Source organism: Ceratotherium simum, chromosome 25 (genome assembly GCF_057802395.1).
Source record: "Ceratotherium simum simum isolate JZ-2026a chromosome 25, ASM5780239v1, whole genome shotgun sequence".
Classification (NCBI taxonomy): Eukaryota; Metazoa; Chordata; class Mammalia; order Perissodactyla; family Rhinocerotidae; genus Ceratotherium; species Ceratotherium simum.
The window spans coordinates 14,522,935-14,546,581 of NC_141924.1; the positions used below are offsets into that span (position 1 = coordinate 14,522,935).

At 49.6% G+C, this 23,647-nt stretch overlaps 1 protein-coding gene across 1 annotated transcript; it reads right to left on the reverse strand.

Moving 5' to 3' along the window:
- Positions 1 to 5,371: 5,371 nt before the first annotated feature.
- Positions 5,372 to 23,294, reverse strand: ISX (intestine specific homeobox). Its single transcript, XM_014780191.2, has 4 exons — positions 23,087 to 23,294; positions 8,370 to 8,521; positions 6,496 to 6,612; positions 5,372 to 5,611 (listed from the first exon to the last, which is right to left on the reverse strand). Exons 1-4 carry the CDS (start codon positions 23,277 to 23,279, stop codon positions 5,372 to 5,374), a joined length of 702 nt encoding a protein of 233 aa, XP_014635677.2. The 5' UTR covers positions 23,280 to 23,294.
- Between the last annotated feature and the right edge of the window lie 353 nt (positions 23,295 to 23,647).

Genomic DNA, 23,647 nt, shown 5'->3' on the forward strand with positions numbered 1-23,647 from the left:
AGTGCTCACTGGGGCTGGTTTCTGACCAGGACCCTGGGGACAGACAGGAAGTGAGTCAAGGTCTCCTGGGCACTCAGGCAATGGCTCCAGGCTCAGACCCTCGTTTCCTGAGGAACGAAGAATACCAGAACAGGAAGAGACCTCAGGGTCATCCTGACCAGTGTTATTTTGTAGATGAGGACACTGAGTTTCAGAGGAGAGCAAATTGGTCACTGCCACGCACGATGGGGATGGGACCAGGTTCGGCTTCCAGAATCCCCAATCAGAAGTTTATTTTGTACCATGAAAGCCTGAACAAAAGCGCCTGGGGAACCATCGTGGAAGAGGTGAGGTCTGACCAGGGCCCCGGGAGGGGACAAGGAGGGAGGAGCTGATGACCTGCCACTCATCGTCTCCTTCTTCTTGGGATTCGTTATCTTTTAATTAGTGATTCTCTTCCTTTGTGTAAAAGAAAAAGAATTTGTTTATTTGGTTGCTCTTGGCTCCCAGCCTGGGTTTTAGAGAAAGCATGGCAAAGGATCGAGGGCTGTGGCTCCGGATTCAAAAGGCCTGAGGTCAAGACCCAGCTCTGTGCCTTCTGACCTGTCACCCCAGCAAGTCACTGCCACGCTGCCTGTATGGCAGGCACAGTTGTTTGGATTGCCAGACACGCGTTCCCACCTCCTCCTCCATTGCTAGCCTCTGCTAAAGATGCTTGTAAAATCTAAATACTTGCATTCTTGGCTTCCCTTATATCTAGGTGTGGCTTTGTGACAAGTCTTGGATAAAGAGTCTTAAATGGATGTCTGCTGGGGAGTTTCTGGGAGAGCTTTGTTTTTTACTGATAGTAAAGACAGATGTCACTGATGTTGCTTCCTTCGTTTCTTCCTAAGTTGAATGCAGGTATGATAGCAGGGGCTGAAGCAGCCACTATGTGGCCATGGGGGGAAGATCAAGAGAATCATAGACATGCTGGCCCTGCCTCCAGGTTTCTTACTATATGAGAAATTTAAATCCATATTTGTGTAAGCCGCTGTTGGTTTGGTCTTTTATTTCTTGCAGCTGAAAGCATTCCTGTGTGGTATAAATAGGTAACATTTTGGGTTCAGTACTGAATACCTGTTGTTTGTCAACCCAGAATCCATTTCCCTTTCTTCTGGTACCAACATCCCCATTTTCCGGGGATCCCTCAATGGTTTTGGTGGAGCTGACCTTACCTCTGGCTGCACCCTAGGGTGGTCTATAACCCAGTCTTAGTCAGAACATTGCACCCCCATCCCAGCCTCAGGGAAAGATAGATTGAGGGCTGGCATGTGCCTCAGACACGGCCGATGGCACTCAGTCCCAGCACTTTGTGATAACCCTTGGAAAGAGAGAATCTCTTTCCCTCGGCGTGAAGTTGGGAAGATGGGAACCTGAGCGTCTGGCTGACACAGAGGAAGGCAGGGTGGAGAGATGGGGACGTGGCCTGGGGACGTAACTGAGCTTTACATCCTGGCCTTCCGGGACTTTTCAGTTACCTGAGCTGACTCTCCCATCGCAGGAGCCCAGACTTGGTGATCAGGTGGGGCCAGAGAGCCCTAAATAAAATCTCTGAGCACAGGGCAGGGGCTCAAAACCTCGTCAAAGTGAATCCTGGATTTCGCCGGATCCTGCAGAGGGTTCGCTTATGAGCAGGACACGAGGACCCAGTCCTCAGGCTCTTCGTCCTTGGATCTCCCGTAACACCTTGTTCAGACCTGTGTTAGAGGATTTCGCTCAAGGCGCTGCCATTGCTTAGATGTGGATCTGCCCTCTTGCTAGACTTCGAGGCAGCAATGCATTTTCTTGTCCTAACTGCCTTAAGGGGTGTTTTCCACCTGACTGTCTTCTGCATTTATTCCCCTGAGGTTACTTTAAAAATCCATCCTACCTCTAAGAGCCTTTGCCCAGGCAGCTTCTCTTCTGTGATTCTGGACCCGCCTGCTCTGCGTATTGTTTTTCCCTGTGAATCGACTTGATCTCCTTTGCTTTTAATCCTAGAGCTCTCTGTCCCCTTCTCGTTGTCCCCTGCGTCTGCCCTCCCTGCCCATGGAGAACTCTTTCCATCCCTCCCTTCTCCCTCCTGTCATTTTCAGCGGTGGCTCATTAGATGACCCCCAGGGGACCCCTCCAGCATCAGAAGAGGCAGGAAAACATTTTCTTTGATAGCAAAATGGCAAAACACAAGAGAAGCGAGAAAATACATTCATTGTTATTTATTAACATTTTAATTTATAAAATTATATACTTACGGCAGCAAATTCAAACACTGCAGGGAAGCAAAGAAAACAAACATTGCTCTCCATTCATCTCCATACCACCAGCCCACTTTCTGGAAGGAATTGCTATCAGGTTTTTCGTGTATCTGTCTAAGAACTTTCTGGGCATATACAGATGTGTGTGTGTGTCTGTGTTTGCGTGTGCACGTATAACAAATATTGAGTGCCTACTATGTTCAGGCCCTGTTTTGGTTACTGGGAATATAGCGCTGTATGCATCAGATAAGATCTCTGGTCTCATGGAGCTTTCATTCCAGTGCTGGGAGATAGACAAGAAATAAATAAATGTACAATATGTCAGGTGTTGATATGTGCTATAAAAAGAATCAAATAGAGTATGTGGCTGGAGAGTGACAGGATGCGGATGTGCGTGCTGTCTTAGATAGGATGCTCTGGGTGGGGGAGGGCTCCATGGGTACCATTTGAGTGGAGACTGGGAGGAAGTGAGGGAGTGAGCCAGGCGAATAGCTAGAGGATGTTTCAGGCAGAGTGACAGCAAGTGCAAAAGCCCTGGGGCAGGGTTGTGCTTCGCACCTTGGAGGAGCGCCTGGTGAGGCCAGCGTGGCTGGAGCAGGGAGCCGTGGGGAAAGTGGCAGGAGCCCAGGAGCTTTCGTGTTGGCCATGGGAAGGACTTTGACTTTATTCCAACTGAGACAGCAAAGAACTTGAGGTTTTGAGAGTCATGCTCTGACTCACGTTCACCCAGGATCTCTCCAGCTGCTGGGTGAAGAATAGAGTCCAGGTGGGGCGAGGTGGACCCAGGGAGACGGAGGGGAGATGACTGCGGCTGGCATCAAGGACGTGGAATTAAACGCTGGATTTGCTGCTCCGTTAGAAAAGATAGTCCTCAAGAACGCTCTGAGGATGTCGGCCTGAGCCACTAGAAGAAAGGAGTTGCCATCTGCTGAGAGGAGGAAGGTGGAGTCAGGGAGCAGCAGCTGTGGTGGGTAGCAGATAGAGTTGGTTTTAGATGTGTTGAGCATGAGATGCCTATTGGACACTCATGTGCAGGTGTCGGGAGAATTCAAGGATGAGGGCTGGATGAGGCACGCATTCAGGAGTTATGGCAGGTTGTACACACGGCCGCACACTGTGCAGCTCTTCCCGTCAAGAGGAGTCTATTTTCCCACCTCTTGAATCTGGGCTGGGCTTGATCGACAGTCACGTCTTGCTTTGACCAATAGAATGCAGCGGAAGTGATGAGTGAATTCTGCGCCGAAGCCCGAAGAGCACTTGTACCTTCTGCTTTTGTGCTCTTGAAGGGCCTGTGATAATATGAGGAAGTGGAGGGAGAGACATGCGGCCCAGCCACCCTGTCGCCCAGCTAACAGCCTGCCAAACCCAGACCTGGGAGTGAGGCCACCCTAGATCACCCAGTGGCCATCGACTGAACAACTGACCACAGACACACGTGCAAGCCCAGCTAGGATCAACCAGCTTAGCCCAGACCAGATGAAGGACCCAGGTAAGCCAGAGTCGTGAGCCAAAGAAATCATTGCTTTAAGCCACAAAGTTTTGGAGTGATTTGTTATGGAGCAAAAGCTAACTTATGTGGAAACCATCAGCATAGAGATGATGTTTTTGTATATAAAGATATCTTACCCCTTTCTTACTCAAATGAGATCACAATACTGTTCTGTAACTTGCTTTTACCGTTTAATGACGTGTCCAATGACAATTTCCCACGAGATGCATTTCAATCTCTCTCATTATTTCTACAGATGGGTGAATATACTATAATTGGCTCAACCAGTGTCTTAGTTAGGTGGTTTCCAGTTTTTGCTGTCACAAAGCCTCGATGAACATTCTTATAAACAGTATTTACATACTTGGGTATCCATCAAATAAATTCTTGCAAATACAATTACTGAGTCATACAGATTTGCATTTAGAATAGTAAATAATTGTCAAATTATCTTCCAAAATGATTTACTAATGCATCTTTCCTTATATATGAGAGTGACTATTTCATCAACACCTCACCAACATTTTGAAATATTTGCCAATCTGAAAGGTAAAAAAAGTATTTCATTACTGTTTTATTTACATTTTTAAATTGTGGATGAGGTCAAGAATATTTTCATATGTTTAGTATCTATCTGTATATTTTCCTGTGAATCTTTTTTCTGCGCTTTGCCCATTTTCTATGGCTTGTTTAGCTTTTTAAAAAATTGAACTATTAAAGGTCAATGGATATTAAAGAAATGTTACTGTATTTCTAAATGCTTTCTAGATAACTTGATGCTTTAGCTTGAGGGTCTCAGAGACACTGAGAAGTCCTAGGAAGATAAACTCTGAAAAGAGCTTACTGTCTCACTCTTCATTCAGCTCAGAAATGACAATATCCCTCCCCAATCCAGCAGAATAACCAAAGACACAAAATTCTGTTTAGATTAAAACAAATTTTGTCCTCTATTCCTCTCCCACTTTAGAGCACTCACATCAAGGTCATACGGCATGTGTTAGACTTGGGCCCGTTGCAGCGTCATTGGGGGAATGTTCTGTCTGCAGGGGAAGGTCAGCACTGTCCCTTTGACTGACCTGGACTGAGCTCCATTGTTGAGCCAGTTGTTCATCTCTGTATCCAGTTCCATTTACGGAGCACTCAGTAGGTGCTCAATAAGCACATCATGAATGAACGAACAAACAACCCTCCTTGGTGCCCTCTACGCCCCTGCTCTCACCATGGTTCACCTCACCAAAGTAAGGGCCAGAAGGGCCTTGTCCAGCTGCCTCATGTTATGGGTGAGGTCCAGAGGGGGCAAGTGACAGGCTGGAGGTCACACAGCAAGATAGAGGAAGCAAAGGTGCAAGAGGACGACCTCCTTGTTCCAGAGCTCCTTCTGAGATGTCACACACACAGCCTCTGCCGCCTGAGCCAGGAGGGCAACGTTGGCGAGGAGGGATGAGAGCTCCCTTGGCTGGTAACCTTGCTGCTGAGTCCGATGCCACCTTCCAAGGGGCGTGCTCAGAGCGGCCTCCTGGGCTGTGGGCCATCTTTGGATGGTGAGATTGATTCCCGCAGAGGCCTGGGGTGCCTTCACCTGGAGAGGAGAGTGGCTCCATTGGGGGAGAGGATGTCCCTCTGATCTCTATGTTGAAGTGGCACAGATGCCGCCCCATTTTGGGTGCGGAGGTGGAAGGAAGTGGAGCACTGGGATGCAGGTCTGCTGGACGAGCGGGCCCCGGAGAGGCTGTGTTTCCCATGGGTGGTGTGGGAGGAGGGTGATCTGGGCAGGGAACCAGGCAGGGGCCAGCTGACCTTGAGCCGGTGGATAACACGTGGTGGGAGGAGCCAGCCTGGGCAGTGCAGGGGGTGGCAGCACGGGGCCCTGGCACGAGGAGAAGTCACGGGAGAGAAGTGAGCCCTAAGCTTTACCCGGCACTGTTCTGCAGCTTCCTAACCTTTCCCCCGACTTGGGCAGCTCAGGGTGGGCAGGGGGACCAACTTGAGGAGGAGTGCATGCCCTGGGGGCCAGAAAACCTGGCCCTCATCCCTGTATTTATAGCAATTGTTTGATGTGGAAAAGTCACTTTGCTTCTCCAGGGCCAATTTCCGCATTAGCAAAAAATAAGGATAAATAAACAAATCCTACCTCCTAGCATCACTGCGGGTATGCACCAACCTCCAGCTATAGGACTATCTCTTTCGTGTACTGCTCTCTCCCCAGAGTTTAGCATCCGGCACACACTCCAAATATGTGTTGACTAATGGACAGCTAATTCTTAGGGAGCACTTCCAAGGTGCCAAGCTTTCTTCACCTCTCACTCATTTCATCCTCCTCAAAACTATTACTGTCCTCTGAGGGGCACGGTGACTCTTCCAGGCCACCCTGCTGCTAAGTGCAGAGCTGGGGTTCGAACCTGGGCCGTCTGACTCCAGAGTGGATGTGCTGGACCTCCGCCCTTTACTCTGTGACCCTGTTCTGTGAACTGTGAAATTCTGCACAAGTAATACAAGCCAGTCCCCAGAGGAGGGAGAGACACTGTGATTGTCACTCAGTGGATGAGGATGTGGGGACAGAGAAAGGTAGCGACTCGTCCCAGGTCCTACAGACTTCCAGAGCATCCTTGCCCGTGCTCTTTCTAAAACAATTCCCCTTGCGTGTTTTACTACAGTAAGAACCCCAGAAGTGTTTCCTCACATCTGGGCCTGGATGCGATATTTCCAGACAATGGCTCCCCCCAGCTCCCCCTTGCTCCCTCAGCCACTCACAGCCACATCCAGATTTGTGGCCGGAGCCACGTTGGCCTCATTCAGCTGCTGCGGAGCCGCAAGGCTGCTGATCTTCTCCTGCTTCCGCCACTTGGCTCGCTGATTCTGGAACCAGATCTGGGATGAGGGGGAGAGAGGATGGAGATAAGCAAAAAGGTTTTTCTCCATCTAGGACCTCCCCCAAATGCATAAAAATGAGGCCTTCCAAGGGACCTACACGTTACAGTCTAGAAAGCTCCATGGCTTCCAGGATTTCTTTGGCTCTGGGGGTCTTCTGAGAGGGGACCAGGGATCACAACCTTCAATGCCTACAGGGTGGGGGCTCATGTTTGAGTGAAGCAGCTGGGTGCTGCATAATTGGGAGTGGTGGGGTCTGTGGTGCACAGCCTAAGGGGGCAGCTTCTCAGCTTCAGCCAACAGTCACCACGTGGAAATGTGAGCCCAGTGTTGCAGGCTTATCCAATTTCTAAGGCAGAAATCTTGAGTTTTATGTGAAAGCTCCGAGTTTTAAAATACTGTGCCGACCAAATAAAACCCATCTCTGGGCTGTTTCCTGCTGGCAGACCACCAGTTTGCAACCCCTGCGGGCCCCTTGGCATCTATAGGTTGAACACTGACGGTTCCCCGTGTTCACACGCGCCCTGATTGTCCGTGACCCGCAGCCACTTGTACCAGGTCATTCTGCTGAGGCAGCTGCTGAATTCTGGGCTTTATGGCAGATGCAGGCGCTACCCACTTAGCTGTGACTGATTCTGAATGTGAAGAAGAAGGGGAGAAGTCTAAGACAGGCGTGGTCCTTATCCAGAAGAAAAGTAACTTGGGATAAAATAAAGAGTGGAATGTTGACCTGGGCCCTAGCTCAGATTTTGAATTCGAATGAGTCCATTACATTTGATTAAAAAAAGAAATGAAGAGTGACTTAGAAAACTGTTCTAGTGAGAGTCCAACAGTGCAACAACTGGATTTGGATTTGCTAGAGTGATATTTGCAAAATTGGGGGTATGTGAAGAGGGCGGGACATACCCCTGGTGATTGACAGGAGCTACAGCATTTCTAACCCCAGATGAAGCAATAGACACCCCGGAGTGAAGAGATTCCAGATTCCAGATTAGGCAGCCGGTGCTTAAACCAGGTTTCTGACCGTGGATCACGGTCTTTTCCACTTCTCTGTGCTGCCTCAAAGGGATACCCATGTGGTCTAGATGCAGAGATTGGCCAACAAAAATCTGTGGGCTAAATCTGGCCTTCCATCTGTTTTTGTATGACCCATGAGCTAAGAATGGTTTTCACACTTTTAAATGGTTGGGGGAAAAAATCAAAAGAAGAATAATATTTTGTGACACATGCAAATTATACAAAATCCAAATTTTAGTGTTCATCAGTAGAGTTTTATTGGAACACTGCCATGCTCGCTTGTTTCCACATTGTAAACCACGGCTGCTTTTATGCTCCAACGGCAGAGTTGAGTAGCTGCGACAGTGACCGTATGGCTCCACACAGCCTAACATAATTACCATCTGGCCCTTTACAGAGAAAGTTTGTTGACTCCGGGTCGAGATTGTCAAGACCTATTTTGTGAATGAGGCTGCGCGGTGAACGATGCTCTGGAACTGTAGCTAGATGGACTACGAAGCGAGTGGAAGCATCACAGATGCCCCCTCACTCCATTTCCACCCCTCTAGGAGAGAAACCACCTTGTAACTATGGTGACCTCATTTCCCGGGACATAATATTTGGCAACTATGACTGTACTCATGGGATAAACCAATGGAAAATTTCAGATGGGGTGACCCTGGAGGGTCCAGGATCCATGATGTCTCACCCACGGTCCCAAGGGCATTGAGGTGGGGGGCTGAGGGTGGGGACGGCTGTACCTGCACCCGAGCTTCTGGGAGATTGATCCTGGCCGCCAGCTGGTTGCGGACGTGGACGTCTGGGTAGTGGGTGAAGTGGAAGATCTTCTCCAGCTCATGCAGCTGCTCTGTGGTGAAGGTGGTCCGGACCCTCCGCTTACTCCTCCTCTGCTCTGGGTGGAAGAGGGTCCAAGTTGTGTTAGTGACCTTGGTGTTGGCGCCTTGCTTAGGCTTTGGGATGCGTTGTTCCACCCTTTCAACCCCTGCTGCCTCTATCCCGTCTTGGCTGCTTGCTCCTCATGCTTGGATTTTGCAATAGGCTCTTTCCTAGAAACCCTGCCCCTAGGCTGACCCCCTCCCATCCATCCTGGACAGTGAGGCCAAGATAACCTTCTAGAAACTTCTCTGATCGTCCTTTCTGCTGCTTAGATGCCTTCAGTGACTCCCCCTTGTCTACAATAGGGGTTGGCAAACTATGACCTGCTGGCCAAATCCAGCCCACCGACTGTTTTTGCAAATAAAGTTTTATTGGAGTACAGCCCCGCCCATTGGTTTATGTGCTGTCTGTGGCTGCTTTTGTGCTATCATGGCAGAGTTGGGTAATTTCAACAGAGACTGTACGGCCCAGGAGTCTAAAATAATTTACCCTTTACAGAAAAAGTTTGCCAACCTTGGTCTACAAAGTAAAGGCAGAACTCCACAGCAGTCTGCCCTTCACGGTCTGTTTCCAGCCCATCTGTGTGGCCTCATGTCCACTCAGGGCCAGCTACATTATTTGTGGGGCCTAGCACAAAATGAAAATGTGGGGTTCCTTGTTCAATAAGCAGGAAAAAGCCTTTTCCTTTCTTCCACAGTCTCTCTCTCAGGGTTTTTTTTTGATTTGCTATTTAAAGTCGGGTTCCCTCAGGCACAAGGATACTAACAGGGTGAGTGCGGACCCTCTCAGGGACCTAGGGCCCACCCTTTGACTTTGTGCCAGGGTGCAGGCGCCTGATCTATACCCTCCTTGCATCCCCACCCAGGCTCCCCGTCCCCCAACCAACTCCTCCCAGGATGGAGGGGGTAGTGGTCACTGGGTAGGGGCAGGGAGACAGGTGGCCGAGAGCCCACCCCAGGGAAGCAGGGAGACGATGAGAGGGTCATTGAGCATGACTCAGGGCTCCAGGCCCCTGGTGCATGCTCCACGGTTCCATTGGACTTCATTTACAAAACTCAGATTCAAACACAAAATTATTAAGAATTTCAAGATGGTGACCGTAAGCATTAAACCCCACATACCGGGCCTCTTTCTGAGCATGGAGCCCCGTGCAACTGCACGGGCACACACACCCCATGAAGCCTGCCCCGGCTCCATTCCTCTGTCAACCCACACACCTTGCTTCCTTCAGGCAGGTCTACTTCCCATCTCCACACTCAACATATGTGCATATCTCTGGTTTTGCTCAGGCAACCTGTTCTGTCTGGGATCCCTTCCTCTCATCTGTGATTTCAATTTCTATGATGTTTACTGGTTCTTCAACATCTAAATTCACTCTTATAATCTCCAAAAATTCTTTCCTAATCTTTCTAGCTCTGGGTGATCTTTCCTACTGCAGAGTGTCTTCATCCCACTTGTTAGCAATATCATTCATTCATCTTCATATTTATTAAGCATATAGTTTGTGCCAGGCACTGTACTAGGCAGTGGGGTTGCAGAGTGGATGAAGATATGGCCTCTGTTTGGAAGCACCTCATCATCTAGTGAGGTGGGGGATCCAGACAGGCTTGTACATGACTGAGAATACGTGATGGTCACTGCTGTAACTGAATGAGGTGGACACACTGATGCATCTGCCCAGCACTGACTCTTTTCTGGAGCCAACACTCTCTTCCTTTTGTACACTAAGCTGCCCACACACCAACCAAGGTGTTATAATGGGAACTGGATTGGGCCAAGGAGGGAAGGGAGCCAGACTTGAACTGAACCTACTGGGCCCCTTCTCTGGAGGTTTTTTGTACTGGAACTAAGAAGGAGAATCAAACCCCTCCAGTGGTGGGATTTAAGACTTGGGCCAGCAGCCACCACGTCTCTTGTCATGCTTGTGTAGTTGTTTGCAGGGAGAAGGTATAGAGCTGACCATGGGATATATTTTGGAGGGAATTCTGGGCATATTGCTGGATTAGATCTGAGGCTAGAGAAAGAGAGGAATCAGGGGCAATGCTACGATTTTGGCTTGAGCAACAGGATGGATGGCATAGCCATTTAATGAGATGGGAGTAAGTGGGAAAGGAAGAGGGGTGTGTGTGTGTGCACGTGTGCGCATGTGATGGGGAATCAGGTATTTGATTTGGATGTGTTAAGTTTGAGATGCCTTATTGTGTTCAAAAGAAGCCGTTGAATAGGCAGATGTATATATAAGTTTGGAGCTCAAAGGGGAGCTCAGGGCTGAGGTTCAAATTTGGGGATCTTCACCATATATTTGGCCTTTGCTGTCATAAGAATGGGTAAGATCACTTAGGCAGGCAGCACATGTGGAGAGGAATGGAGGGTCTAGAAGTGAGCCTGGGGCCCTCCACCACTTAGAGGTTCAGCTGCCAATGAGGGAGCCAAGAGAAGCCGACAAGGGAGACCAAGGACGGGTCTCTGAGGAAGGAGGAAGGCAAGGACAGTGCAGTGACATGGACATCCAGTGAAGAAACTGTTTCAGGAAAGGAGGCTCAGTGGTGTCCATGCTGTGAATAGATTAATTACAATGGGGACAGAAAAGTGGTCATTGAACCTGGCCATCCTGAGACAGTGAGGGCTCAGTTGGCAGTGGGTGGAGGAGAGAAGGAGAGGTGAAGTAGAGGAGGCAGCAATTGAGACAACTCTTCAAAAAGTTTTTCTGAGGGCAGCCTGGTGACATAGTGGTTAATTTTGCGTGCTCTGCTTCGGTGGCCTGGGGTTTGCAGGTTAGGATTCTGGGCATGGACCTATGCATTGCTCATCAAGCCATGCTGTGGTGGTGTCCCACATACAAAATAGAGGACAATTGGCACAGACGTTATCTCAGGGCCAATCTTCCTCACCAAAAAAAAAAAAAGTTTTTTTTTTCTGGGAATGTGGAGGAAGCATTGCAGTTGATAGCTAGAGAGGGAATGTGTGATCCAGGGGATTAACAAAAAATGTGAACATTATAACATCACATAAACGCCCCAGTAAACTTTCTCTAGCAAATCTCTATCTCAGTCTGTTTCCTGGGGAGCCTGACCTAAGACAGAGGGAACTCAGACACACGTAGTGCCATAGAAAACACGGGAGAAAAGAGGTTTGGAAAGAAAGGAGTGGTCATGGAACTAAAAGTAAGAGAGGATGAAGAGGAAGAGAAGTAAGAAAAGATCGATGTGTTCATTGAATACCCATCATGTGCCAGGTATGGCGCCAGACTCTGACCTGGGCCCCTAGGTATGTATATATGTGTATGTTTTTAGCTTGCCTTGTTCCAAGATGGACCTGAGGCATGTGGTCCTGAATTTGGTATTTAGGTGGTCCTTGAGGACCATGGGACGACCACTTGGGTCGAATTATGATGGCAGAAGCCAAGTAAAGAGGAATCAGGTATGTGTTGTCCCCAGACCCACCCAATACTGCATCTCATACTTAGTAGGGACTTGAACAAATGTATGTTGAAGTAAATTGGATTGAGGCATGAGCAGTTGGGATGAAGTGGAGGCAGTAAGAGAAGATCTTATATTTATATCTTGAGAAGTTGCTAGAAGGGGTGGGGGGAGATTTGGGGAGAAGCTTCAGAGTGCAGCCTGGAGCATGTCTAAAGGCTGAGGAGGAGAAACTGAGGAGGTGAGAGAGAGGGCTCTGGTGGGTGCTCGATGGGGCACTGTGGACGGGCTGGTCAGAGGTGCTCACTACATATACAATCGAGCTTTTGGGGACAGGAGAGTAGGAGATCAGGTCATCAACAGAGAACGAGGGAGGTGGGAGGGAAAGGATTTGGAAAGCTACTCTGGAGAAGGGCTAGGGAAGTGAGGATAGTAAGGAGGATTGCCCATTTGCCCGTCAGGAGATTCAACCAGCCTTGCCCGTACCTTCTGACTGGGGCCCAGGGACAGTGGACATTGGAAGAAGAGCCCCACCGGGTGGAGTGGGTTTGTTTTCCTGACCATGAGCCTCTGAGGTACAATTCTAGTCTTACTTGGAACAAAGTCCACGTGATATAATTTTAGGGATTGTAGGAAAGGTACAAACCACTCCCCAAATCACATTCACTCTCGGGGCCAATAGAATTCCTGCCATTTTAGTTGACCACAGGGCTCCTGATTTCTTTCTCATTCTTATAAGAAAAATCTGCTTTAAGAAAATGACTGAGAATCTAGGTACTTCCTGTCCCAGGATCACTCACTCATGTTGGGAGGACTGAAACCCTTCTAGGGAAGCCCACCCTTGCCTGCTGTTCTCTCTCTGTCTCTCCCCTCCTGTGAGCTCCTGGAGGGCAGGGACTGTACTTAGACTAGCTGAGTAACTGGCACCTAGTGGGAGCTTAATAATTATCCGCTCTAGATAAATAAATGTGTAATTCAGGCTCTGCTCTCAATCCCATTGGGCAGATAGGACACTTTCACAATAAACGATGCTGAATGATTTGTCTGGAACTTTGTACCCTGTTGGACATCACAGGTCAGATGGGATGATGGAGATGGCTGAAACTCCTTTAAAGGAGGGATGAGGATCTATCTCCCCGTGAAGGCTCCTTACTCTGCTCAGCTCACTTTCTTCTTTCCCCAAATATGAGGTAAAACCACCACAAGCTATGAATTGGAGTAGACATTGAGTGAAAAGTGGATTTCATTTGGGATGGTTCAACAACTGAAGAGATCAACTAACTTTGTGGGGTATTTTTTTGTGTTTATTATCCATCCCACTATCGTTGGATAGTAGACAACCCATTGTGCTGGACGTCAGAAGACCCGAGCTCTGTTCCTGGCTCCACTCTATAGCTTGGACCCCATTTTATTTACTCTCTGGGCCTCAGTCTCCTCATCTGTAGAATGGGGCAGGAAAGAGAGGTTGAACGATCAAGATCAAGACGCTAAGGCCAAATCCACCTTGACATTCTGTAATTCTCTTGCTCTTCAGGTGGAGCCTGAATGGCTTAAACGCCTTCCTTCAGGCTTGCCTGGGGTACCAATTTGCTCGGTTAAAGGGAGGCGGCCAGAGAGGAGAGATTTCCACTGAGGTTAAGTCTGCTGGCTGAAGGAGCTCCTGCATCTCTAGGATTAACCAGGCACAGTTGCCTCTGTTGTAGAGATGGCATTGCATAGTCTGCTTTTGGGGGGGGCACCCGCTGTGCTGGCCCAGGGCATCGGGAGTGGGCACATGGGGGTGGCAGGGAGAGGGTGGAAGAAGGCGATGGGGAACTGCCACCCTTTTCAAGTTGCTCCTCTCCCGTTATTAATTGTACGAGCTGTGAACCACACTTCAGTGGGTCTTCAAAGAGAACAAGTCAGCAGAACTTAATTAAACCTGAGCCATTTAGCACATCGATCATAAGAAATACACAGTTTACACAGGTGATTAGGCCACCTAATTATAAACCGATGTTTCTCCGTGCTCAGCTCCCTCCCCTGATTGCTCCTTCTCTGCGCTCTGCTAATTGGCCCTGGTTGCTCAGCTAAAGGCCCCGGGGGCTTTGCACTGGGCGAAGTCTCTGGAAATGGGCTCTCCCTTGTCTTCCTGAGGCAGTGGGTTCAGCATGGAGGAGATCCAGGGTACCATCTGGGGCCCTCCTGCAGCCTGGGGACACCTCCAGGATGTGACAGGTGGGGTGCAGGGCAGGAGTCTCCCAGGGCAGACCTGCACTGGCCTCTTGTCTCCAGTCTGGTCATGGACTACCCACAGTCCCCTCGTGCCCACAGCCTACAAGGAGAGCTCCTTGGCATGGCATTCAAGGCTTTTCATGTTCTCACTTTGTCTAGTGAACGCCTATTCATCCATCAAAACTCAAATCAATGAAATGTTTCCTTCTCACCAAGGTCTATTGTGAATCTCTGTGTAGAAACACAACAAGTTTTTTTTTTTTTAAATAAATTTAAAAAGAGTGCTTTGAGCTTGTAGTCAACTAGCCTCCATATTTGTAAAAAAAATAAATCTCTCTCAGTCCTTCTCTATGTATATACGTATTGATCTAGGAAAATGTTAATAGTGGTTATTACTGGATGCTGAGGTGGTAGAGTTATAGCTATATTTTCTTTTACCTTCTTTTTGTTTATCTGCATTTTCTATTTTTGTATCATAAACATGGATTACTTGTATACATAAATAACAACAAAAAGAATGCAGCTAGAGTGGAAAGAGATGGGAATAAAGAAATCACTAAAAGAAACAATTGAGAGAAGACCATTGAAAAGCTCACCAGTGAAGGATTTGCTGAGCTGCTTTCGAATGGGCTGGAGCTCCCTCTCTCTCTCTCTCCCTCTCAGCAGTGCGAGGATTTTTATTTTCAAGAGGTGGAAACGTGTATCCACATCCTTGGGATGTGTAGGGCCTCACTTACATAATATTTTTTACATATGGATCTCAGCATACGTGCTCACATACATACCTGCACATATGCATCCCTCATACTTTTCATTTGTATGTACCTTTTTTTAGTAGAAGTTGTATCTTTTGTTTAAAGAAAATTGTGCGGGGAACCCTACAAAACAGATGGCAGTAGAGCTCCTTGATTGACGTGTGTGGGGGGCACCAAGGTGCAGCTTACTCAGTGCCCCTTCATCCAGGGCAGCTCTGATGAGGCATCTCAGTGAAGCCTGAGATGGAAATTCTGGAACATTCTGGAAATTATCCAAACATCAGTTTAAAAAATGCTGATGTACGTAAATAAAGGTCAAAGTTTTTGGCTTGGAACACTTGACCTTCAGTCTACCTCTCTTCTCTCATCTCCGGTGATGTTGCTCCATGGTTCTTAGACTGCAGCCACACCAAATTTCTTTGTTTCTCAAAAGGAATATTCCTTTCTATTCCTCTGGGTTGCTGCACATGCCTCCCTCTGCCTGGCGTGCCCTCTCCCCTTCTCTGCCTGACTGCTGTCTCAGTGTCACTTCCTCTCTGAGGCCTTCCTTGAGGGCCTCAAACAGAGACCATTATTCCCTCCTCTGTGTTCTCAAGGCACTTTGTCAGGTTTGTATGTTTACTTGTGTCATTACAACGTGACTCTCATGACAGTGCGCTTAGGTCTGACGAGACTAAAATGGAAGGAGTGGGGTGGGCACAGAGGACAGGGGGACGACGGGTTGATGTCATGTGCTTTCATGGTGCCATCATGTTTCAATAGCTATAATTTCTTTTCTTGTTGGGAGCTTGCATGTGTGTGTGTATGTGTGTGTGTGTGCACGTGCGCTCTCCACCCACCCTCATCTCTCTCCATATTTGCGACCATGCAGGGGAACAGTCAGACAACACAAGCTGTGAAGCCGGAGGATGTTTCCTGGTGTGACACAGGAAGTGTCAGAGAACTCATTTCTATTCAGTGGGGGAATCCAAACGTAGTTACCCTTCCTGCCAAGAACTGAGGAGGAAGTTAACTGCTCTCTCTGTGAAAATACATACAGAAGGCCAACCCAAGTGGTGGGTGTGCAGAGTGCCCAGATTAGAGGTATCCAAAGCCACAGGGCCCTGCAAACAGGGGGAAGAGCCATTTCTGGCCAAAAAAATGATTAACAATTACCACCTTACAAGTAGAATCCGGGGGAGTAAACCTCTTCAGGACACACCATTGAGAATTCCATATATGGGGACCCAAAATGACGTATGAAGAGTTATAAGGACCCTGACATAAACTATCATGCCAGCATGGAACAGTGTGAGGCAGAAGAGGACCAGCAAGAAGAAGTCTCCAGTTCTCTCAGCCACACTCTCTGGCCTCAGTTGACTGGTTGGGATGGACTGGTTTGGAGGGTCCCAATGAGTCTCTCCTCTGGGACATTTGGACCTGTGACTTTTGAGAGCCTGAGGGAAGTCACTGGAGGCTGATGTATCTCTCGGAGCTTTTGGGAGCCATTTGGAGAATGACGATCAGAGTGAGAAAGAGTTGAGCCAACACGCAGAGAGAAGCAACTGGAGAGACTTGATGGTATTACTTGTTTTGGCTCCCATTGTGGCTGAAGCCTGCTTAGGATCCTGCCCTCCCCATGGCTTAGTTTGGGAAACTATGTCTTAATTTTCTCCGAGGCTACACACTTCCTTTTCTATTTTAGCTAACCTAAGACAATTTTTGTCGATTGGAACCCAAGAGTTCTCATTAATATTGATCACTGCATCTTTTCCCGCCTAAAACCCTGAAAGGGTTCCTCATTCCTCTTGGGATACAGAGCAAAAATAAAAATCCCTACCATGGCCTATAAGGCCCAGTGTGAGTTGGCCCGTTTCTAGCTCTCTGACCCCATCTTGCGCCCTTGAACATCTCGTCCCACTAGGTCCCACTAGGTCCTTGCCTTTTGGGGTCCCCTCTGTGTGGAATGCCTTCCCCTTTCATCCTGCTCAGTCTTCAGATTGCTGCTCAACCATGACCTCCTCTGCAAAGCCTTCGCTGACCTCCCTGACAGGCCAAACGTCCCTTGGAATAGGCCCTCGGAGCAGCGTGTCACCCTCTCCCCACAATTATCACAGTTGCAATCGTACTTTCATTTGTGATTATTGGATGGCTCTTTGTCTCCCCTGCTAGACTATAAGCTAGATGAGAGCAGAGCACCACCCCCACTCCCAACTCAGGACCTGTGGTGGCTGCAAGATAGGTTAGCAAATTCCTTGATGTTCCTCCCTTTGAATTCTTTTCCCTTTGGGCCCAACTTAGTGCTTCCCTTCTAACACATAGAATGCAGTGAAAGTACTGTTACAAATTATCTCAGACTGGGTCGTAAAAGGATGCAGCTTCCACTTGGCTCTCTCCCTCTTGGATGGCTCACTCTGATAGAAACTGCCGCCATTTTGTGAGGACACTCAAGGGGCATGTGGAGAGCCCTACATGGGAGAAACTGAGGCCTCCTCCAACAGCTGGTGCCAACTCACAGCAACGGGAGTGAACCACGTCAGAAGTGGATCCTTTATTCCAGTCCAGCCTTCAGGTGACTGCAGCTCCAAACAACACCTTCACCGCAATCTCATGATTAATGGCTCTGGCTGAGCCAGAACCATCCAGTTAAGTCAGTCCCAAAGTCCTGACCCACAGAAACTGAGTGAGATCATAAATGTTTATGGTTATTTTAAGCCACTCAATTTTGGGATTTGTTGTGCATCAATGGATATGCCTGCCACGCAGTAGACATGCTCTTTGTTGCGTGCCTGGATAAAGAATATAACAGACAAATCAAATTTAAATTATAGCCAATGCTTTAAGTCCCCTCTGTCCACTCAGATTTCCCCAGCTCTCACACTCTGGGGCCCTATGGTGGTAGCCATGTTGTCAACACCCTGCTTGTATCCCTCAGACCTTTCTGTGCTCCAGACCAACTTCCTGCTGCCAGGATATGTATTTCTGGGCCAAAAAGCCCAGATAGTTCTGAGGAGTATATTTGCTCCATTTACCAAAGGATTTAAGCTTCTGCTGCCTTCTGGGGTCCCTGGCTTATCACACACCCTTGTTCACTGCCTTCCCTTCTTTGTGTTCTGTCACTCCAGCCCTGCTGGTGTTCCTTGCATGTCCCAAATAAACTACTCCTGCTCAAATCCTTTCCTTCAGGTCTGCATTTTGGGGGAACCCACACAAATGCAATGCTTTTTTGCAAGCAGGGGCCTTGTACTTCTTTGTATCCCCATAGGGCCTAAGACTGAGCCAGGTTCTCAATTCTAGAACCAGCCTCTAGGTGACCCTGAGCCCTGTAGGCATGTCCCCAAGGCCACAGTAGGTTGTGGCTCTGGTGGCAAGGACTGAGAGAGGAGATCTTATCCTGGGAGTGCAAGTTTTTAGCTCCATGTCCTTCTGCCCTGCTCCTGTCTGCTCTCGTGGGAGCCTCTGTGTCTACCTGTCTGAGACCCAGAGCCGTTAATCACGAGGCGACGGGACAGACCACAGACCTCGGCCCAGCCCCGTGCCGGGGCTCCCTCTCCCAGAGCCCAGAGCATCGCTGAGCTGCCGCCTTTGGTTCCAGGCAGTGCAAGGGAGGAGGTGGAGGGTGAGGGGAAGAAGGGTGATGAGGAGGATGAGGAGGAGAGGAGAAAGAGGAGGGAGACATGGAAGAGGGAGGAGAAAGATGGAAATGAGGAGGACAAGGAAGTGAGGGAAGATGTAGTGGGGTCAACTATGTCCCCCCCAAAAGACATGTCCAAGTCCATGCCCCTGGTACCTGTGTATGCGACCTTATTGGGAAACAGTACATTTATAGATATAATTAAGGATCTCGAGATGAGATCCTCCTGGATTCACGGCGGGCCCTACATCCAATGACTAGTGTCCTTGTGAGAGGAAGGAGAGGAAGATTAGAACACAGACCCTGAGGAGAAGGCCAGGTGACGATAGAGGCAGAGATTGGAATGATGCATCTACAAGCCAAAAACGATGGCCAACGATCGCTGGCAGCCACCAGAAGCTGGGAGAGAGGCAGGGAACAGATTTCGTCTCAGGGCCTCCAGAAGGAACCTACCCTGCCAACACCTTGGTTTCGGACTTCTGGCCTCCAGAACTGTGAGAATAAATTTCTCTTGTTTTAATTCACTCAGTTCGTGGTTGTTTGTTACAACAGGCACAGGAAGCTAATACAGAGGGAGAGGAAGAGGGGAAGAAGAGGAAAAGGAGAAAGAAGTGGGAGCAGGTGCAATGGCTTCTAAAGGGCAAAGGTTTGGAGGCAAGAAAGATCGGAAGTCAGAGAGCAGCTCCATGTCCCTGGAGGGGTGGGGAGGGTGTGAAGGGAGACAACCTGGGGACAAGCCAGGCCAGTCTGAGCAGGACTTGGAGCGTCACACCAACGGGTTAGGGGCTGATAAACTACAGCCCAAGGCCCAATCTAGCCCTCTGCCTGCTTTTGTAAATAAAGTTTTATTGGAACATAAACATATCCATTCGTTTACATACTGTTTACTTTTCAGCTGTGATGGCAGAGTTGAGTAATTGCAACAGAGACCATCTGGCCACCAAAGCTTAAAATTGCTATGTGGCCCTTGGCAGAAAAACTTTGTTGACCACTGCTACAGGTTATTTCTCAAATCCCAAGAATTCCACCATGCCTCTGGCCCCCTCCACCAGACAAGATGTGTAGAAGTCAGCACTGCCCCAAGGTGGTGTCACCAGGACTCTCATTGCTGCTGACCGCACTCCATGCCAGGTGGGTGGTCACTATGTCTGGTTCTCTTCGCCTTCACCTCCCTAGCCCCCGCTGGGCCCAGAGTAAGCACTCAGCAGTTATTCACTGAGTGACCAAATGGCTCGTGAACAGGTGAGGGAATATATCTCGGGTCCCCACAGGCCAGAACACCCCTACCGACGGGGGTAGTCTCTTCCTTGCCCATCTTCCTCTCCTCTCCCCGCCCTGGGTGTCACAATTTCCCTGCAGAGGGTCATTAGTGGGACAGGTGCAGAGATGACTCTTCCCAGGGTCTGAGCCTCCAGTACAAAGCAGCTTCTTCCTAACCGGGTTCCCCTGGACTTTGGAGGGTGCCGAGCTTCAGGGGGCTTACTCTCTCAGGAGAAGTGAGCGGGCAGCTGGGCTCAGCATCCTTTCAAATTGGGAGGCCCTCTTGGATTTTTCCATTGGCTTGACACCTGGGAGGGTCCAAGCCTTATATTATGAGGGTCCCTGTGAGAGGGGGAAGGTGTGGGGAGGGGGGACCTTGGTCCCCGCCATGAGAAACGAGGGAGGCCGAGCACTGGCCTTGGGCTGGGAGAACTGGTCTGACCCTGGTTCTTGCACATATGGGCCCTGCAGCTTGGAACAAGCCACCCTGCCTCCCTGGACCTCAGCCTCCTCAAAGAGTGGTCCTTGGACCACCTACATTAGAATCAGTTAGGAGGGCTTGCCAGAGTGCAGATTCCTGACCCCACCGTAGACCTAGAGTCAGAGTCTTGGGTGCCGGGTCTGGAATGCTGCATTTCACAGGTTCTGTAGGTCACTGGGATCCAGGGGTAATGCTTGCCAGTGGCTCCGTGAGCTACTCCATGAAGCCCTTTAAGTGTTCAGTGGAGACAAAGGAATTTATTCCTCTGTTGTTATTACTAGGGCAGGGGAGGGCCCTGGATGCACCGTTTCTGGTCCTGTTGCCCATTCCGAGGGGGCCTGGGTGCTGGGCGGAAAACAGGACAGAGAGGTGGAGGCGCTTAGCGGCAGCAGCAAGCGCTGGGGGTGGCGGCTCCTGGAAGGGCAGGGAGAGGCAGAGGCCTGTGAGAGGGTCTGCCCTCTTGCCTGCCCCTCCCAGGCATCCTGCCCCTGCCCTCCTAGCCTGGAGACCCCCCCTCTACAGGGAGGAAGCCTCTGCTGTGGAAAACGACCATGAGTGAAACCACCAAGGCTTTTCAGCAGCCAGTTTGTGGTGGAATCAGTCATGGCGTCTCAGAGCTGGGAGGGGCCTCAGGAATGTTCTAGCTCCGCTCTTTCACGTTCCAGATGCGGAAACAGAGGCCCAGAGAGCGGAACGGCTGGCCTGACGTCCTCCTGAGAACTGGTGCCAGACCGGGGCTTAGAGGCCAGTTTTCTGGGGTCCCAGCTCTCAGCCTTCCTCGCCCAGCGTCTTGCAGACTCCAGCTCATTTGCAGATTCTGCAAGTTACCTTTGTAGTGTCTGACATGTCGGCATCCCTTCTGTACTATTATTTGCTTAGCATTTTCCCAAATAGACTTTTTTGTTTTGCTTAAATAAATAAATTTATTTTCAAAGAAAACCTCATATTATAACCATAAATGGATAACCATATCCGTATCATGCGTCATAAATTGGTTAGTGTAGAAATAATTACAGAACCCTTGACATAAGCAATCTTTGTCTGTGTACCCCTTAAACTCATCTTGAAAACTACCACTGGGACCCTCACTGGTCTTTTGGAAATGATGCATTCCAGCAGAGTGGGAAATGTATGGATTTAAGCCACGTTCAGGAATAATCTAGAGTGGATGGTCTCAGGCCACCAGGGTTCAATTCTAGTGCTAACTACTCATGTAGTTTTTGCAAGTGCCTTATCTTCCCTTCCTGATTTAATCATCTGTGAGGAGGGGCTCACAATTGTGACAGTTCAATGGGAGAATAGCCACGAGAGGGCTGTGAGAGCCAAAGGGCACTGTCCAATGTCATGACTGCTATTTTGGCAAGCAGTTACTGGGGGTCTGCTCTAGTCCAGCAGGATAGCTGACATGGAACATGCCAGCATCTTCAGGGGAGATTTAGAATGAGTGGGCTCCTTGTTGCCATCAGCTATTGTCAGGCTAGGGGAAGGGATGCCTAGGGGAGATCGGACCTCTCTTCTCTTGCTCTCTCTCTCTCTCTTTCTGGGACAGAGAAGACAGTCACGGATTTTATGTAGCTGCAGCAAGAGAGACTCGGGTTAGATCCCCAGAAGAATTGTTTCTGTGAATGGTCATTCAATTTCCTGGAAGTTATCAATGAACTTCTGAAAATTAAGCTGGGGACCCTGTCCTTCTGATAGGCTCAGCTACTGGGAAATCCACTAGTTCCCTGGGGACAGGGTTCCATAGCCTCCAGGGGTCTTCCCCTTGCCTGCAGTTCAGCACAGCCCCCATCAGCTCCCTCTTGGGAGACTAGACTCGGGGGAGGGAGTGGCGATCTGTGTGTGGTAGGGGAAGACATCATGGGCTCCCCTGAGCTTCCTTCCCAGCCATTCTTTGGATTAGAGGGGCAGAAAGGAGGAGAGAACTGAGAACCTCATGTGAGAATCTCCAGGCTCATCGACTATCAGACTCCAGTGGACCCTTGAGACATCACCAGCTCCCTTTCCTGTTCCTTATCCCCAAGTGGTTCCCCAAGGATGAGACTGAGGCCAGAGGGGAAAGGGACTTTCCTGAGGTCACACAGCAGGCCAGGGTACAACTGACACTGACATGGCGGATTCCTGACTTGTAGCAGTGTGCATGTGTCCATCTTGATGCCCTTCCTCAAGCCAGCTCTCAAGGAGGGGCCTGAGATCTATGTGGTCATTGTTATTTGGGGACATGCCCTGGGGTGGGCCACTGGCCTGGGTGGGTGGCACCCAGGATCAGAGTGGGCAGATTGCGAGCAAAGCTTCAGCCACTAGAAGCTGTGCAGGCTGTACTCTGCTTACGAAGGAGGAGAGCAGGCCGGACTGAGCAGGGGTTTGGAGGCAGCCAGAGCCGGGTCCTGGCTCAGCTCTTCTGCTTACTAGCTGTGTAACTTGGGGGGCATAATCCACCTCTTCTCTGTCACGGATGAGTTTCCTCATCTGTTAAGTTATGATAATCATGCCTTTCCACTGAGGGTAAAGAAGAGACACGTATAGCCTTCAGGACGATGCCTACCATACTGTAAATGCTGAATAAACAGATGGTAACTAGCATTCTCAGCGGTGGCCTGGTTACAGGAACAGGCCCAGGGTTCCTGCATTCTACAGCTACCTGAGCCTTGGTGTCCACATCTGAACAACCTCCATCTGGGCCAGACAGAAAGGTATTTAGGGCAACCAGCCCAGTGCCTGACATCTCTTTGAATTCTGGAGTCCTTTGAAAGCTCTGTTATGGAGGTTTCTCTCTGCCTGAGCCCAGCTGGGCCTTGGAGATCCGGGAGTGGATAAGAAATGACCGGAAGACACTTACCCTGGGGCTGGTCCTGCCGGGGTCTCTCCAGCCTGGAGGCTGTGGCTGCTGCTTGCCTGGCACCCCCTCCACCTGCCCCTTCTGCCCTGACCACATCGCTCCTTTTGGTGGGCCTCTTTAAGATCTCCTCGATGGAGAAGGACAGGCCTAGCTTCTTTGGGGCCTCACAGCACCCCGAGTTCTTCCTCTCCATACCCCCGCCGAGAGCAGGGCCTTGGCACACTCTGTGGGGGGCTGTGAGGAGAGGCAGAGGGGGCTTTGTGTGTGCCCAGGGCGATGTTGATGGAGGGTGGCGTACTTCCTCCCCTGAAACTCCTGGAATCAAGAGGGCAAGCAGATGTGGAGAATGAGGAGCCTCATGTCGGATTATCCAAGCACGATTCGGTCTCCACGGGGACTCCCATGGGCCACCTCAAAAGACTTCTGGGGTCAGGAACGCAGGTCCCGTCGGAAGAGCTGGAATGGGCTGTACCCCGTGCCCACGGGCTCAGAGCCCTCGCCGGCTCAATGTCAGTGGAGTCGCCTTTCCCGAATTGGGTTCAGTCTTACTGTGATGGGTCT